General features: G+C 32.7%; 1 protein-coding gene across 1 annotated transcript in view; it reads right to left on the bottom strand.

The window, feature by feature from the left end:
- The window catches only part of LOC114335854 (liprin-alpha-2-like), a 307595-nt gene that overhangs the window by 120615 nt on the left and 167741 nt on the right, over positions 1 to 19239 (bottom strand). The window contains exons 4-5 of the mRNA XM_050653655.1: positions 12479 to 12553; positions 8444 to 8560 (exon numbers count right to left, since the gene is read on the bottom strand). Of these exons, the coding sequence (XP_050509612.1) occupies positions 8444 to 8560; positions 12479 to 12553 (192 nt within the window). The remainder of the gene's footprint in view (positions 1 to 8443; positions 8561 to 12478; positions 12554 to 19239) is intronic.

Below are 19239 nucleotides of genomic sequence, written 5' to 3'. Positions count from 1 at the left end.
AACTTGTTTTCGCATTTGTGAATAAAAGTTCAAAAGAATATGGTAAAACATAAATCGATTATAAAATTTCATTCGCGTGGGTATTAACTTTTGATTGTATTCAAATTTTCATAAATTTGCAATAAAATGAAAACTATACATTTCATGAAGGCCATATTATATCGTTTTAATTCTATCCAAGCATGACTTTTAAGGGGCCTCTACGTATAAGCGACATTTCCTCAACAAGGATACATAAACATGTTGCTGGTGTTCCATGGAAACGTCTAGAAAGAAACAGCTAATCCTTCCACCATCGGACACAACAACAAGAGCAAAACCGCTGCCAAATGGTTCTTAATTAAGTTGATGGAAATGGTTCTTATCAGAAGTCTCTCTGACAATTATTACCATCAACGTAGGAGGTATCGCCAAAAAGGAAGAAGAAATACTACTACACCCGATGTAGAGAATGTTCATTATTTTGTTCACAGCAGACATACGAAAAAATCATTACATAGACATCGGTCAGAGAAAGATAGTTTTCTGTGGAAGTCCTACACCCAAAATACTAAAGAACAATGTATATTAACACAAACATAAACAGAGCCTCAGACGGCACTACAAAGCATAATGGTATAGGAATATTACGTAAAAGTTTTGCGGACGAATAAATAGTGATAGCCAAATCATAGAAAAATCTGACCCAAAAAAATTAAGGAAGGACACACAATCAATGTGTGGATTTGCGTGAAAGATTTGGTATGCTTTGTTGAAATGCTTACATTGAGTGTCCCTGTTTAGGATTTTGTCCTCTTCAGGGTTTGTAGTGAATGTGATATGTAGTCAAATATCAGACAATGGCCGCAAAAGCAAACAGTCCGAAAACACACTGGGGCAAGTGTGGTGGTCCTGGTGTTCCTGGGTTATGCCAGACGGCGGTGGTCCAGAAGACTATCAGACAACAGAGAAGAAAGAATGATGGAGTTGGTGTTGGTTCCATTGACATATGTGTGTACTGTCCGTGCTTTGCCCTCGACCAATCTCCCTAGAAACCATTGTACGCCAACTGGCAAAGCCAGCGGCCCTCGTCGGCGGTCAGGAGGTGGCTTTTGAGCGCGGCGTGGACAGTGTGAGTTCGAGTGTTGAAAATGGTTGCGGCTATTTTCTTGGGACGAACAGGTATAATTGTGCAATGAAGTTGGGAAACCGCAAAAAACCAACTTCTCCCTGTTCGGTATGGAAGGATGAACATTTGGGAATAAATAGGTAGTAGTCCAAGCAATGAAGCTTAAAATAGGAAAAAACCTCGCAATTTTTACAGAATGGATCGATTTGCTTGAAAATTTGAGACTAAGTAGTGGATAGTCCAAGGATCAAAATATATATCATGTCAAAAGGCGCTTTTACTATGGGGGTGGTTACCACCCCTTCCTGGGGGGTGCAAATTTTTTCTTATATTTTAATCACGAAAGTTGGTAAAAACGTTCATTCTAAGCAAAAAACGTTTCATACATTTTTTTGATAAAATTGATAGTTTTCGATTTATTCGCTATCGAAAGTTTTAGTTTTATATCGAAAAAATAAATGTTTTTAATAAGTTTTCTGCTAATAACTCCAAAAGTTTTCGTTTTATCAAAACAACTTTACTTAACAAAAATGTACCTTTTGAAAAAATAAACAAAACCGTTTTTTTAAATTTTCTTTAAGACCAATAGTAATCGAGCTATACTGTATTATATGTTGGCTCTTCTTCGTCAAATGTACTTCGAAATTACTTAAATGTACTAAATTCTTCGAGTGACTGACATTCCATTTTTATATTTTTTTGAGGTTACATCAAAATTGCATATACGGTCAATACGAACTTCAGTGCCTTAAAATTTTTTTAAAGCACTAGTGCCTCAAAGTAGCATTTTTAACGCTCGTATGGAGTGCTAAAAATTGCATTTTTAACACGGTTGTAGAAAAACTAATTTAAAGTACTTAAAAATATCTATCTCCAGAAATAAAAAAAGTCTCTAGCTCAAAAATTTATGTGACTTATAATGAAAAGAATGTCAGTACCTATTTTTTTTTTCAGCGATAAAGTGATTGCAAGCAACACCCTAATCACCATCCTAATTAAAACATTGACCATATTTGGTCTTTTTTATTTATGTATTATTAATAGGTTCTAGAAGTTTGACCGGCTTAGAATGATTAGTTTTAAAAAAAAATGGAGTCAAAATAAATAACGAATTTTTGTAGTTTGGAAAAAAATGGCATTTTCTTCAGAATAGCAAGATTAGCATCAGAAATACGAAAAAATGTTTAAATATGAAATTGTAGCTTATTTAATTCTCAAGAACCTGGTTTGCAAAAATTTTTTCTACGGCAAAAATTGAGTGAGCTATTGATAATTAAAACTTGTAATAACATGCAAAAACCACCTTTACCAACCCTTTCAAAGTCACCTCTTTTTGCGACTGAGGATTTTAAACAGATTTAATACTAATAGACTTATATATCTTGTAAGGACCTACAAAATTATTTTTTACCAAACTTTCTACGATAAAAAATAAAAAAGTTACGGTTAAAAAATCAATATATTTTTTGAAAAAAAAAAAGGAGAAATCCTATTGGAAGCATAATAATGTAAGTTAGCGGTGTTTTTAGTCATTGGCCTTATTCATTCTTATTTATTTATGTATTATTAATAGATTATAGAAGTTTGGCTGGCTTATAATGATTAGTTTTTAAAAAACTGAAGTTAAAAGCGAATAACGAATTTTTGTAGTTTGGTAAAAAAGGCCCTTTTCTTCAGAATAGAAAGATTTGCATCAGAGATACGAAAAAATGTTTAAATATAAAATTGTATGTTATTTAATTCCCAAGAACGTGGTTTGAAAAAAATTTTTCTACGGCAAAAATTGAGTGAATCGTAAATGAGTAAGTAGGTATATCGAAAAACATTGATTTTTTCTATACAAAACGAACACTTTCGATAGCGAATAAATCGAAAACTGTTAATTCTATCAAAAAAATGTATAGCACATTTTTTGCTTAGAATGAATGTTTTTATCAACTTTTGCGCTCAAAATATAATAAAAAATTTCCACCACCAAGATAGGGTGGTAAAAGCGCCTTTCGGAATCATATAGATTTTGATCCTTGGACTATCCACTACTTATTCTCAAATTTTCAATCAAATCGATCCATTCTGTAAAAATTGCGAGGTGAATAGCTTCGGTTCCTGGCCTATAGTTGAAATTGTCTATTATTATACAGTCGAACCCGCTTATTAGAATATTAGGATACCGGTTTTAGGAATATCCTGGTTTAAGGAATAGAAATTTGAGGTCAGGAAACATTTGTAATACTAGCCACCGATGATCGGTTATTGGAATATCCCGGTTTTAGGAATAATTTTCTTGGCACGAAGGCTACTCCAATAAGCGGGTTCGACTGTATAAGAAAAAGTTTACAATTCTACATTATATCTCTTATATTTTTGTAAAATGGAGGAGAGTACCCCATCTCGGTGGTGACAAAATAAACATTCAAAATAAATCCGGAATTGGATAAAATTACTAATTATAAGCAACTTTTTTTCTATAGAGTTTTTTCACCAAGTCAATATTTTTCGAGTTATTTGCGAGTGAATATGTTCATTTTTACCAACAAAAACATGTTTTTGGACGGATTTTCGAAAATAAACCAAAAAGTAAGTATTTTATAGAAAAAAATATTCTTACTAAAAATATGGCTTATAAAAAAGTGACAAGAATGGTGTATGCTGCATACATGCATACATGCATACAGTATGCATGAAGTCTGTACAGCTAGTAGAAGCGGAGTTCTAGCTAACGAAAAGTAGGTTCTTATTCGTCCTAATGAAAAGTACGTTCTTATTCGTCCAATCCCAAATCGAATATTTCAAAGTGAAATAATCAAAAACTGAAGCACTTTCCGGGGAAATCGCATTACAACTTTTTTTAAATATTTATTAGTTATTTATGATATAAGTGTTAAAAGTACACGTTTAAGGCACGCATGTGAAAGTTTTTCACATGAGTGCCTTAAAAATGTACTTTTTAACACGCATATCATACAATATTTTTTCTACAAACGTAATTACATGACAATATCTACAAAAACTTTGACTTGAACTTGACATTCCATTTTTATATATATTTTTTTTTGACATTACATCAAAATTGCCTATACGGTCAATACGAACTGCAGTGCCTTAAAAATATTTTAAAGCACTAGTGCCTTAAAGTAGCATTTTTAACGCTCGTATGGAGTGCTAAAAATTGCATTTTTAACACGGTTGTAGAAAAAAAAGGTTTATAATATTCTTGTTTTTTAAAAAAACTTCTAACATTAAAAGTGAGAGAGTTACGCTCAAAATATTGTTGCTCCCTTTTATATTTTGGTAAAAATAATCGCGAAAATCACTCCTAATTAGCATCCCAAATAAAATTAGTCGTTACCGCTTCACAAGTTACTTTGCTTAGGTATTCTTTATAATGATCTACTTATAAGTTTCATTGGTTCAAACTGTTCAGGTTTGAAAAAATTGGTTTTAAAATAAAAAAAAATTTCTACTTTTGAAAAAAATTCCATTTGTTTTTCAAAATAACTTAAAAATTATTAGTAATACCAAAAATCCCAAAGAGTAATAAAATGTACCTTTTGCTTTTCTGAATATTTTGGATTTTTTTGTTTTCCTGGTAGACAAAAATTAGTTATGGCATGACTGTTCAAAATTTGCATACACTCGTGATTAGTGACTCGTTCAAGATAGTTTAACTACAACCTTTTCAAAAACAAGCACTTTGAACCGATGGAACTTACAGATCACATAAAGAATACATAAGCAAAGTAACAGGTGAGGCGGTAACGATTAATTTTATTTGGGATGCTAATTAGGGGGTGATTTTCGCGATTTTTTTATCAAATAATAAAAGCTACCAACAATATTTTGAGCGTAACTCACTTACTTTTAATGTTAGAAGTTTTTTTAAAAACAAAAATAAACCTTTTTCTAAACTCTTTAAAAAAGTTGTAATCAGTTTTCCCTGAAAAGTGCTTCGTTTTTTGGTTATTTCAAGGTGAAATATTCGCTTTAAAATTTGACGAAGAGGAACCTACTTCTCATTAGCTACAACTCTGCTTCTACTGGGTCAACCAATTTCATGCCTAGCATACACCATTTCTTTCACTTTTTTATTAGCTATATTTTTGCTACGAATATTTTTTCGATAAAATACTTAGTTTTTGAGTTATTTGCAAAAAACCGTCAAAAACGTGATTTTTTTTGTTAAAAATGAACATATTCACTCGCAAATAACTCTAAAAGTATTGACGTTTAACTTTCGATAGCGAATAAATCGAAAACTGTCAATTTTATCAAAAAAAATGTATAGAACGTTTTTTGCTTAGACTGAACGTTTTTACCAACTTTTGCGATTAAAATATAATGAAAAATTTCCACCCCCGAGATGGGGTGGCAACCACCCCCATGGTAAAAGCGCCTTTCGGCATGATATAGATTTTGATCCTTGGACTATACTATCCACTACTTATTCTCAAATGTTCAAGCAAATCGATCCATTCTGTAAAAATTGCGAGGTGAATAGCTATGGTTCCTGGCCTATAAGTATTTGTTTTATTAGATTTACTGTTTTTATTATTTACTTTAACATAAGATTATAACTTAATCCTTGTTTTCTATTTCTAAAGTTTTTATTTGTTTACATTGAATATTAATTTGTTTTGTTGTATATTACTTGGACTATTATAGTAAAGAATAAAAACAAATATGAAATGGCATCACCGCAACTGTCAAATAAATGTTACTTTTATTTATTCCAAATATCACTTTCATTTGATTACAGTTACAGTGTGTTCCGAACAAATGTGCTTAATAAAAACACTTTATAATCCATTTATACAAATTAAATGAAACATATTGTTGTGTATTTCTTTAAGTTAACATTAATAGAAATCTTCAAATATTATTTCTACGCGTATATAATAAAACTTGTCTAGTGGCTGTAATTCCAGTGTACTCGGCAAAATGATTCTAAAAAGAACACACCTACCGCTTAAATCTTTCGTGTTGGTATCATGTGACATCACGGGCTATGACGCGGATGACGTGCAACGGTAAGTATATTAGACAGAGTATACATAGAAAAAAAGACATTAACCTGATACGGACATGTCAGAAAAGTAGACCAAAATCGTTGGATAAATAAAATAACAGAGTGGATGGAGCCCAGCAGGAAGAAGGAAGAGAGGCAGACCCCGAAGATCTTTCAGAGATGAAGTGGACGAAGCAATGGAAAGACGAAATCTACAGGCAGGAGACTGGCAAAACAGACAGAAATGGAGAGAACGGTTGAGTGAAGGAATACAGTAAGAACTGTGGAAATCCTTAGTATATATGTGAAAGTACTAATAGATCACATCCATATACAGGGTGTTTGGTAAAGAATGGGCCATAACTTAACCATAGATTCCTGAGGTTAAAATAGGTTGAGTTAAGCTAACTTATCTTAGTACGAAAGTTGATAATAACCGAACTACAGGGTGTCAAAGTTAAACTTTTATTCTCTTTATTCTTGAATATTTCCTAACAGGTATGGGATAATAACACGAAATTTGGAAAACGGGGGTTTTTTGGGACGAGAAATCTAAATTCGCCAACAAAAATTATGTATTGCCCAGAGGGCGCCACATACGCCTTTCAGCGCTCATTTAATAGGTTAAATTTTTTTTATTACCCACTCTACCTATTTTTTGAATCAAAACTTTTATTATCTTAATAATTTTAGTTAAAAAAGGTATACTAAATTCATCTCGCTGAACTCAACCGTTTTCGAGATAAACGCATTTTAAATCTGCGAGGAAACCCAATTTTTGCATATCATTGTAGTTACACCCGAAAAATAACTATAAATCATAAAAATTTACAAAAATGTATCGCAAATTTCTTCAAATGGAATTTGCGATGCAATGACATAAATATGAGAACTGGCACAATTATTATGGTTTCAAGTTTATTTTTCGGGTCTAACTACAATTTTTTTTATTTGTCTAACTACAATGATATTATGCAAAAAATTATGTTGTATCGCAGATTTAAAATCGCGTTTATCTCGAAAACAGTTGAGTTTAGCGAGATAAATGTAATATACCTTTTTTTAAGTAAAAATATTAAGAGAATAAAAATTTTGATTCAAAAAGTATGTTGAGTGGGGGATTAAAAATATTGAATGTATTACATGAGCGCTGAACGCATGTGGCGTATGTGGCCTTCTGGACAATACATCATTTTTGGTGGCGAATTTAGATTTCTCATCCCAAAAAACCCCGCTTACCAAATTTCGTGTTGTTAACCCATGCTTGTCAGGAAATATTCAAGAATAAATAAAATAAAAGTTTAACTTCACTGTTTAACACCCTGTATTTCGGTTATTATCAACTTTGGTACTAAGGTAAGTTAGCTTAAATCGACATATTTTAAGCTCAGGAATCTAAGATTAAGCTATGGCCCATTCTTTACCAAACACCCTGTATAAATCAAGGGGATGGCTATACCGCCAAATAATTTTGGTCCCAAAAAATCTTTATTTAAGAGATTTTAATATTAGATTTGAGCAACTTTAACAACCACAATAACGAATAGGGACATTATAAAATAGACTCGAAAGGTTAGATAGTCAAACAATGGGTAGAACAAAGTAGACTCTAATTAGTGCACAGTCCACAGCCCTCCCTTAATAATAAGGTTCTGGAATATTATAACGTATACTAAATTTACAATCAAGATGCAGTAAAAATTTAACAAACCAAGACACGTTGAATGCTACTAGGAGCACTCCCAAATCATAATTAATTACAATGTAAATACATTGTAAATCAAAAATCATGATTTTCAAAGTTTATACATTGTAAATTATGATTCGGGAGTGCTCCTAGAAGCATTTAACGTGTCTTGGTTTGTTTATTTCTAGTGCATCTTGATTGTAAATTTAGTATAGACTTATCTTCTTATCTCATACAGAATTCGGCCAAACTCTACTAAAACAATACCCTCCACTAATGCTACAGTTTCAAAGTATATGGCACTATAAATAAATGCACCAGACAAAATACAGATAAAATGCTTAAAATAATTTAACATAGCTGCGGATGAAATAAAAATGATTATAGTTCATTCACTTTCAAGATGAGCTAAGACGCCAATTTCAGACGCCTGATTCGTGGGATTTTCGTGTTGTCGCAGCTTGTCGTTGGTTAGAAATTAATTTATTCTATATTATAAATAACCCACGTATCTTAATCCTATTACAAAGTCATTTGGAATAAGGTTAAGATTAAGGTTTTCTGCAATAATTTGTTGGTAACTTCTAACAATAAACGATTTTCAAATTTCAATTTTAACTTAAGATATATGGACCAAACTTACCTCTCTCTCTAACGAATCTTTTTCATTCTTTATTCGAGTCATGTGGGTAACGACCTCTTGCCTAGCTCGTTCCAATTTTCTTCTATTGTATTCGGATTCCTTCGCTTGTTCCTGCAGCTAATTAAAAGATACGTGGTAAGTAAGACATCTATAAAGTTAGCTAATTAGTAAGGGGCTTAAAGAAGGAGTGGCTCAAAATTCTCATCTCCATCCTCATCTTTTATCTTTGCTAAATGATACGTTTACAATATCCTACTCAAGGATTATTAAGAACTCAGTGGAAACATGTAGTGGTCAAAGCAAATAAAGAAATAAAAATCAAAGTTATAGTTTTAATATCTCACAATGTCCGAATGAACCTATTTGATAATTACATAAAATGTAATAATTATTTTTTTTTATTTTCTAGTACCTACTATAATTTAAGATCTAAGAGAAGAAAGTGGTAGTTTTGTGTCAAGGGAACAACACGGCATACCAAATGCTATTTTTTAATAATGAATCACACACTAAGACTAAGACTGTTTCATCATCATCAAACACTTTTTTGACTTTTGTAGACGTCAAATACAGTCATCTAAAAAACAGCTCCTGAAAATTACTATTTAAATAGTGAAATAATATATTTTGGGCTTGTAAAACTCGATCTATTACATCCTTAATAGGATTTATTCCCAGTGACCAAGAAAAACCTAGAAGTTAATTGTATTTGAATCTACTTTACCCCATTTGGGGTTTCCGTTTGGAGACGTCAATTGGAAGCGACAAAGTGTTCAATTATTAAAAACTTTAAAATTTAATATGGACTATGCAGGGAGACCTCCAGATAAACCTCCAGATATTAACAGGATGGATCAAGATGATAATATAGAGAAAAGTGACATCAATATAAATAACACATGGGACGGTAAATCAAAAAATAAAGGAGAAACTGTAAGTAATAAATCTGATAATTCTACAGACAATATAAGAGAACATTTCCTATATCAGAGCAGTGACGTAGGTCCTTTTCATGTATATATAGAAAATAATACTACGAACTTTAAAGGTCAGCTTAATGCTATTAAAATTGGCGACATTATACTCTCTAATTTTTCGAATTTAGATAACAAAATTACTAGTATTAATCCAATAGGCAAGAACAGAATTAGAATTAAATTTAAAGATTATCAATCAGCCAATTTTTTAATCAATCAAAAAGCTTGCTCATTGTTTACAAACAACAATTTAGATGTTTACGTTCCGAAGTTTATACTCCATAGACAGGGCATAATTAGGGACATAGATATAGAATTTTCAGAAGAATATATCAAAAATAAAATTAAACAATATGATATGCCCTGTAAGTTCGAAGTAGTTTCGGTTAGAAGAATAAATAGAAAGGTAGAGAAACATATTGAAGATAAAACAATAATAGACAAAGTTCCAACAAAATCATGTATTGTTAATTTTAAAGCACAAACTCTTCCTAAATATATCACAATTAATAAAGTGATTAAAGACGTCGAACCCTATGTTCAAAAAGTTCTATTATGTTTCTCTTTCCTTCGTTTTGGACACCTTGGATTTCATTGTAAAGCACGTCCCAGGTGCAACAAATGTCATGATTTCCATAATACAAAAGATTGTACAGTAAATGAATATACTCCAACTTGTTTCAGCTGTCAAGGTAGTCATTTGACTACACACCTAAGTTCATGTCCTGAATTTTCTAGACAGAAACAAATTAAGAATACGATGTCATCATTAAATCTAAATTTCTTTGATGCATGTAAACAAATTCCGAAAGTTTCATATGCCAATATTGCTGCCAGAAATAGTAGTTCTTCCTTGCCAACCAATTCTAATCAGAATGAGCAATCTTATCAAGTAATTCCAAATCAACCAGCTTCATCCGCAAAGAAATTCTCCTCACAAATGTTCTTCAGCAGTAATAACCCAGAAAAAATAAATTTTAAGCGACACCGGCCAAGTTCTCCCAATCCTTTGGAATCAGCTAGAAAAGAAATACTTTCTCAAGAAAATATTCCTAGACAAAAAGGTGGTATTTATAATACGTCTAAATATACAGAGCATACAAATACAACAAACTTGCAAACACAAGGAGTACCATCATAATTAAATAATGTAATTTTAGAATTGGTTCTTAATATAATTAGTTCATTAAAACTCACTGAAAATTTAGACAAATCAAAAACAGAGATTATACAACAAATTAATAAATACTTAAGTACGGCAGCAATCTCACAAGAAGAGTTACTATTTCAAACATCATGTCAGACACAACTAACCCTATAAACTTTTTACAATGGAACTGTCGCTCAGCAGTTTCTAATAAACCAAATTTAGAAGCCTTACTGATTCAAAAAAATGTATATGTGGCCATGTTATCAGAAACATGGTTTAAACCAGAAAAATTTTATAACTTCTCAGGATATAATTGTTTTAGATCTGATCGCCCTGATGGGTACGGAGGCACAGCAATTTTAATTAAAAATAAAATAATTACAGAAGAGATAAATTTATTGAATAATTATAATTTTACTTATAATTGCATAGCTGTTAAACTTTCGTGTATCAAGAAACCTATACATATTTCCGATCTTCATGAATATCATCTGTACACTTCGGACATCATTCCTATGGAAACAGAAACACTAATAGACATTGATCCCCTCATCAGAACAGATCATCTAAATCCAGAAGAGGAGATGCATATCAGACGTTTATGCAGAAAATTTGCAGACATATTCCATAATCCTGATCTGACTTTAACATTTACAAATCAAATAAAACACCATATAAGAACAACAGATGAAGTCCCAGTTTTCACAAAATCATATCGATATCCACATGTTCATCGAGAAGAAGTTAACAAGCAGATAACATCAATGCTGGACCAAGGTATCATCAGACCAAGTCAGTCGCCCTGGTCGTCGCCGATATGGGTCGTGGCGAAAAAACCAGACGCCTCAGGAAAAATCAAATGGAGAATCGTAGTCGATTACAGGAAGTTGAATGAGAAGACTATGGATGATTGATACCCGATCCCGAATATCACGGACATCCTCGACAAACTAGGACGCTATCAATATTTTTCCACCCTCGATCTAGCCAGCGGATTTCACCAGATAGAAATGGCAGAAGACGGCATACAGAAAACAGCATTTAACGTAGAAAATGGCCACTACGAATATCTCAGAATGCCTTTTGGATTGAAGAATGCACCAGCTACATTCCAGAGAATAATGGACAACGTGCTTAAAGGATACGTAGGAGACATCTGCTTAGTATACATGGATGACATTATCGTATACTCAACCTCAATCCAGGAACACATGGTCAACCTTACGAAAATCTTCGAGAGATTACGAGAAACAAAGTTCAAGATACAGATAGATAAATGCGAATTTCTGAAAAAGGAAGTCGAATTTTTGGGTCATGTCGTAACTCCTGAAGGAATAAAATCCAATCCAAGCAAAATTAGAGCCATCATAGACTATCCCATACCAAGGACAGCAAAAGAGATTAGAGGATTTCTCGGACTACTTGGCTATTACAGGAAGTTCATCAAGGATTTCGCAAAAATAACAAAGCCTCTCACCTCATGTTTGAAGAAAGATACCAAGATAGAACACAGTGAACAATTCCTCAACTGTATTAAAATCTGCAAGAACCTGCTAACTAACGAACCACTTTTACAATACCCGGATTTTATGCAGCCTTTCGATCTCACCACAGACTATCCTGTCACAGGGTCCTGTAGGACAAGATAAACCCATTGCATATGCATCACGAACACTGAACGAAACATAGCTCAAATATTCCACTATTGAAAAGGAAATGCTTGCAATCGTATGGGCTACTAAATATTTTCGACCTTATTTATTTGGAAGAAAGTTCAAAATCCTATCCGATCATCGACCACTTCAATGGCTATTCTCTCTAAAAGATTTAAGTAGTTTAATAACCAGTTACGTTTGTTTCCATCAAGTCCTCATAAGTAAATGTAAAAATATCAAGAATTAAACTTACCATCCGCAGAGCTTTATCTCTCTCCCTTTCTATAATTTCTTTTTGTTCTTCGCATTTTTCTTTCTCGGCTCTTATCTGTAAATAAAAATTCAGGTAAATGGTTGTGCAGCCACACCTTTAAGTATTATCATTTGAATCACAATTTAATCACTCTTACATATCCGAGAGAAAGATTATTAGCTAATCTTGCTATCAGATCGAGATGCATTTTTGCAAACATTACATTATAGTCCAGGGTAATAAGGTTTTCTCCATGACACTTCAACAGCCAGAGTACTGAAGCGTTTTTTCGACAGGTAATACCTATAAGAACAAATTGTAACTATTTCCTGCGTAGGATCTGGCGGCCATTTTTATTTATAAACAATTTAGTGTCAAAAACGGCCATTTTTTATTTTTTCTTTCAAATTAATGGAAAACATTTAGACTTATGGTTTTCTTTGTATAAACATCTTCGAGAGAATGGAAAAAGCTTTAAAATGGCGTATTACAAAGTTTAATACTTAGACTTATTTATTGTTAATATAATTGCGAAAAAATGTCGAAATTTCAAAAAAAATTTATTTCGCAATAACTATCACGGTTCCCGGGAAGGGGGGTTATCGTGGGAGGTCTTGTCACTGGGAATTTTCCGGCGTCAACTTATTTCTTTATGATTCTTTACTCAAAATTCACTGAGAGCGAAATCGCAACACGTTCTTTTTTTAATTAAGCGCGAAATGCATTTTTTCTGCACAAATTCCGTAAGTATTTTACATCGTTTGAAATTTATATTGTATTTCCAATTTTTTTTTCTTTCAAAAACTATCAGAAGTAGTTTTTGGGACCTTAATACATTAGCCTGAATTTTTTTCAGATTTTTCTGACTACTCTAAGACCACTTTTTGAGGCTTTGAAAATGATTTTTTCACTTTCTTAACAGTTTTAAACGCTTTTGAGACAGTGCTCTTTTTCCGGGTGTGAGTATATAAATATACTTTATTCAATTTAATGATATTATTAGTATACATATAAACACAAAATACAAGCTTAAATTAGGCGCCAATTTGAAAAACAAACTAATATACACTCACGGACAAAAATTTTGCACATTTTGAAATTAACGTGTGAAATAAAAAAAATTGTGCTGCCCCCAGTGTCATAGAAATAGGATTTCTTTTCAGAATCCGATGTTTTAATGTTTCATATAAATGGTATAATCGGATTTAAATTTAATGTGGGCTATATGGTGGTTGAAGGTCTATTCAGGAGAAGAATAGTAGAAAAAATATGTTGGAACATGAAAGGAAGCCCTAATACAATTTGGAGAAAAATGGCCAGTAGTATTAAGGGGACTGCTATTGAAATACTTGGGAAAACGTCAGGAAAAAAGTTTGAGGATAAAGAGACTTGGTGGTGGTCAAACGAAGTACAAGGAAAAATAAAAGAGAAGAGAATATTATATAAAAAGTGGCAAGAAACCAGATCCGACATAGATCTTCAAAACTATATGGTGGCGAAAAAGGAAGCGAAAGTAGCAGTAGCAAAAGCCAAAGCAGAAGCGTATTCAAACCTATACGATCAACTTGATACCAGGGAAGGCGAAACGAAGATATATAAAATAGCCAAACAGAGAGCAAAGAAAGCAAAAGATTTTAATCAGATTAGATGTATCCGAGATGAAAATAATAAAATACTAGTTCACGAAAGGGAAGTCAAAAAGAGATGGAGAAAGTACTTTGACAGCTTATTAAATGAAGAATTTGACAGACAGCCTGTAGAGTCAACGGAGACAGTAGCAGCAATGGTCACCAAAATAACCAACGAGGAAGTGGCTCAAGCGCTTCAAAAAATAAAGAAAGGAAAAGCGGTAGGACCAGATGATATTCCTGGGGAAGTATGGAGAGCATTGGGAGAGACAGGAACAAGGTGGCTAGCAGGTCTATTTAATAGAATTATGGAAGTCGGACAAATGCCAGACGAATGGAGAAGCAGTATACTGGTACCTGTTTACAAAAACAAGGGAGATATACAACAATGTACAAACTACAGGGCTATAAAACTGCTTAGCCACACCATGAAAATATGGGAAAGAGTAATTGACAGACGGATACGTGAAGAGACCGAAATATCCGAGAATCAATTTGGCTTTATGCAGGGTAGATCAACAACAGATGCAATTTTCATTATAAGGCAATTGATGGAAAAATACAGGAGTAAAGAAACAAACGCTCATATGGTATTCATTGATCTTGAGAAAGCATATGATAGAGTTCCTCGAGAGATTCTGTGGTGGGCACTCAATAAGAAAGGAGTCCCTGGTGAATATGTAAAGATTGTGAGGGATATGTATGAGGGAGTAACGACTAGTGTTAGGACAGGTGTGGGAGAGACTGATAAATTTCATGTGAAAGTAGGATTGCACCAAGGTTCTGTGCTTAGTCCGTATTTATTCTCATTAGTTGTGGACCAGATAACAACGAAACTACAGGGTAACATTCCATGGTGCTTAATGTATGCTGATGATGTCGTGTTAGTAGGAAATAGTGAAAGAGACCTAGAACAAAAACTGGAACAGTGGAGACAAGCTCTGGAGGAAAAAGGTTTAAAACTTAGTAGGACAAAAACAGAGTATTTGGAATGTTCATTTAAAGATGGAGTTACTACAAATAAAATGGTATCTTTGGATGGTGAAATGATTGTGAAAAGCAATAGTTTTAAGTACCTAGGATCGGTATTACAGAGTAATGGAGAAATAGATGGAGATGCATGCAGTAGAATTAGGGCTGGATGGATGAAGTGGAAAGAAGCGAGTGGTGTGTTGTGTGACAGAAAAATTCCAATGAAGCTGAAGGGAAAATTCTATAAAACAGCCATAAGACCGGCTATGATGTACGGAACTGAATGTTGGGCAGTGAAAAAGAAAGAGGAACAACGAATGCATGTGGCGGAAATGAGAATGCTTAGATGGATGAGTGGAGTGACAAAGAAGGATAAAATTAGAAATGAGTATATTAGGGGAAGTCTAGGTGTGGCACCAATTGATGCCAAAATGAGAGAGCATAGGTTAAGATGGTTTGGTCATGTTCAACGTCGAGACGTTAATCACCCAATACGAAGAATAGCTGAAGTGCAGATTCCTGGAAGGAGTAGGAGAGGAAGACCAAAGAAGACCTGGGGGGAGGCGATAAGGCAGGACATGTTGGTAAAGGGGATTAACATTGATATGACCCAAGACAGAATTGTGTGGAGAAATGCAATTAGGGAAGCCGACCCCGCATAGGGATAAGGCAAAGAGAATGATGATGATGATGTGGGCTATATGGTGGCCAATATAATTTTTAAATTGAACCTCATTAAGGTAAGTATTCACTATTCTACCGACATTAAGACCTGCGTCATGGTACACGAATTTGTTATCCAATATGGCTGGTAAATGGCAAAACATGATCTAAAATGTTTTTAATGTACAGCTGTCATTCACCCAATAACCTCCACAAGTTCAGTATTTCCTTGCCAAGAAATACCACTCCATAGCACTATGCCGCCACCACCAAAATTAACCCTCTGTATGAGGTTACATCTGGCATACCGTTCACCATATGGAAGCAAGATTTACAAGACTTCGTCTACAGAAGAGTTGGCGAATAGTATGTCAGTTGTAACCTCATACAGAACGTTAGTTTTGGTAGTGGCGACATAGTGCTACGGAGCGGTATTGCTTTGAAAGGACATACCGAACACGTGAAGGTGAATAGGCGAATGCCAACTGATATGTACATTGAAAACATTTTAAAAGATCATGTTTTGCCATTTGAAAGCCATATTGGGTATGTCATTTTGGTGTTAATGCACTTCTTGTCGTTAGCATAGTGAATACTTATCTTGATGAGATTCAATTTAAAAATTATATTGGGCAGTATATAGCCCAGATCAGATTTAAATTTGATTATAGTATTTATGTGATACTTGGCATTCGAAAAATAAATCCTATTCCTACGATACATGGGGGCTAAGGATAGCAGCACAAAAAATTTAATTCCACATGCATATGCAATATTTTTGTCCGAGAGTATATAAGTGAGATACATATTTTTGCACTATAGATGTTACAGGTAGAAATTCGATAACATACATAATTATAATATTATATTATTTATTATATAAATAAATATGCAGATATATATTAACAATTATTAGAGATATTAGATGTATAATAAATTAACAAAGTGTTACAATAATTTTTGTACTGAAAAAGAAAAAAATTTTTTTTTAATAATAATATTATTGTGACATTATAATGCCTTTTTCAATATACGTTCCATTATACCTTTGTACGGCACTAATTTTTTGTTGAATTCGGCATGGTTATTGAATTTATACCTGTAACACCCGTAATGCAAAAATTCATACCTCTCTTACAGTCAATTTTTTAAATTGGCGCATAATTTAATCTTGTATTTTGTCTTTATATAATATACTAATAATATAATTAAATTGAATAAAGTATATTTATATACTCACACCCGGGAAAAGAACACTATCTCAAAAGCGTTTAAAACTGTTAAAAAAGTGAAAAAATCATTTTCAAAGCCTCAAAAAGTGGTCTTAGAGTAGTCAGAAAAATCTGAAAAAATTCAGGCTAATGTATTAATGTCACCAAAACTAAAACTTTTGATGCTTTTTGAAAGAAAAAAAATATTGGTAATACAATATGAATTTCAAACGATGTAAAATGCTTACGGAATTTGTGCAGAAAAAATGCATTTCGCGCTTAATTAAAAAAAGAACGTGCTGCGATTTCGCTCTCAGTGAATTTTGACTAAAGAATCATTAAGAAATAAGTTGACGCCGGAAAATTCCCAGTGACAAGACCTCCCACGATAACCCCCCTTCCCGGGAACCGTGCTATTGTAAAAATAAGTTTACACCGTTTTGTTTTTTTTTTGTCAAATGAGGGTTCTTTGGGGCTTAATATATGACAAGAATTTCAAAGCGATGCATTCAATTGTATAAATGTTATTCAAATAGTTTATCCCAGAGAGATTATTTTTGCAATAAAATAAGTCAGAATAAAATTATGCAAAAGTATGTTGTTCAATTTTTCCTTATAAACATTTTTTTATAAAGTGCTAGTCAAAAGTCCGTACCCCCCTCGTATCTTTAGAACGGTTATATCTACAATAGTAAAATTTGGAGGGAGGAAATAAACGGACGTAAGCTTCTTAACTAGTTATGAGAGGTGACGTAATAGTGACAGATGACGTTACAGAGCCACTGTGACCGATAATTTTAAATGGGACCTTATGGCAAGTGATACCTCGTTTGAAAGGTATTCCAAATACCTAATCAGTCATAATAATTTTTTTGGGTTTTAGTTGGCTTTGATTTTGGTGAATAAATTAAATAAATATAATATTGTAATTTCGCATTTAATTAATAAAAATTCAGATGTCCGCCTATGGTTTTTTTGTCAAAAAAGTTGACGTTTTTCAATGCTCTAGTACTTTTTACGTCAACGTCAACCTTTTTCACAAGTAATCATACGCGGCATTTTGAATTTTTATTAATTAAATGCGAAACTACAATTTTATATTTATTTCATTTATTCATCAAAATTAGCTTAAACCAAACAAAATTAGTATGACTGAATAGGTATTTTCGATACCTTTCAAACGAGGTATCACTTGCCATAAGGTCCCATTTAAAATTATCTGTCACAGCGGCGCTGTAAAGTCATCTGTCATAACTACGTCACCTGTCATGACGAGTTAGTTAAGAAGTTACGTCCGTTTATCTCCTCCCTCCAAATTTCACTATTATAGGTATAACCGTTCAAAAGATACGAGGGGGGGTACGGACTTTTGACTAGCACTGTATAATAAATTTTATATATTTATTACAATTTTTGATCAATTATCATATACATAACATTAAGTGGCAGTTGTGTACCTAAAAAACGGTAAAAAAATAGATTTTTTTAAGTTATTCAAAAAGTTTATAAAGAAAAATTGACGATACTTTTGCATAATTATTTTTTGTTAATAAATGCATTTTTATTCACTTTTTTAAACCAATTTGAAAGTCTAGTTCATGGTCTTTCATTTGACACCCGTAGAATGGTTCTAACGTTATTTTTTTCTGACTTATGTTATTGCAAAAAAGCTCTCTAGGATAAACAATTTGAATAAAATTTAAACAATCGAATGAATCGCTTTGAAATTTGGTCACATATTAAGCACTATAGAACCCTCATTTGACAAAAATTTCAAAGCTGTACACTTATTTTTACAATAGTTATTGCGAAATTAACTTTTTTTTTTTAATTTCGACCTTTTTTCGCAATTATATTAACAATAAATGAGTGTATTAAACTTTGTAATACGCCATTTTAAAGCTTTTTCCATTCTATCGAAGATGTCTGTATTAAGAAAACCATAAGTCTTACTATTTTCCATTAATTTGAAAAAAAAAAAGAAAAAAAGGCCGGTTTTCGACACTAAATTGTTTATAAATAAAAATGGCCGCCAGATCCTACGCAGGAAATAGTTACAATTTGTTCTTATATGTGTTACCTGTCCAAAAAACGCTTCAGTGTCCTTTCTGTTGAAGTGTCACGAAGAGGGTATATTTTTGTCTTATTACCCTGACCTATTATTAGTTTCTAGAATCTAACTTATCTAAAGAACATTGCAAAAGTCAATGTAGCAATAAAGTAGATAGTTTATAATCTTAAAATAGTTTGAAAGTACTTTATGGAACGGATAATTTACCCGTGCATT

Source organism: Diabrotica virgifera, chromosome 6 (assembly GCF_917563875.1).
Source record: "Diabrotica virgifera virgifera chromosome 6, PGI_DIABVI_V3a".
Classification (NCBI taxonomy): Eukaryota; Metazoa; Arthropoda; class Insecta; order Coleoptera; family Chrysomelidae; genus Diabrotica; species Diabrotica virgifera.
This window is presented reverse-complemented; position numbering and strand designations above follow the sequence as displayed.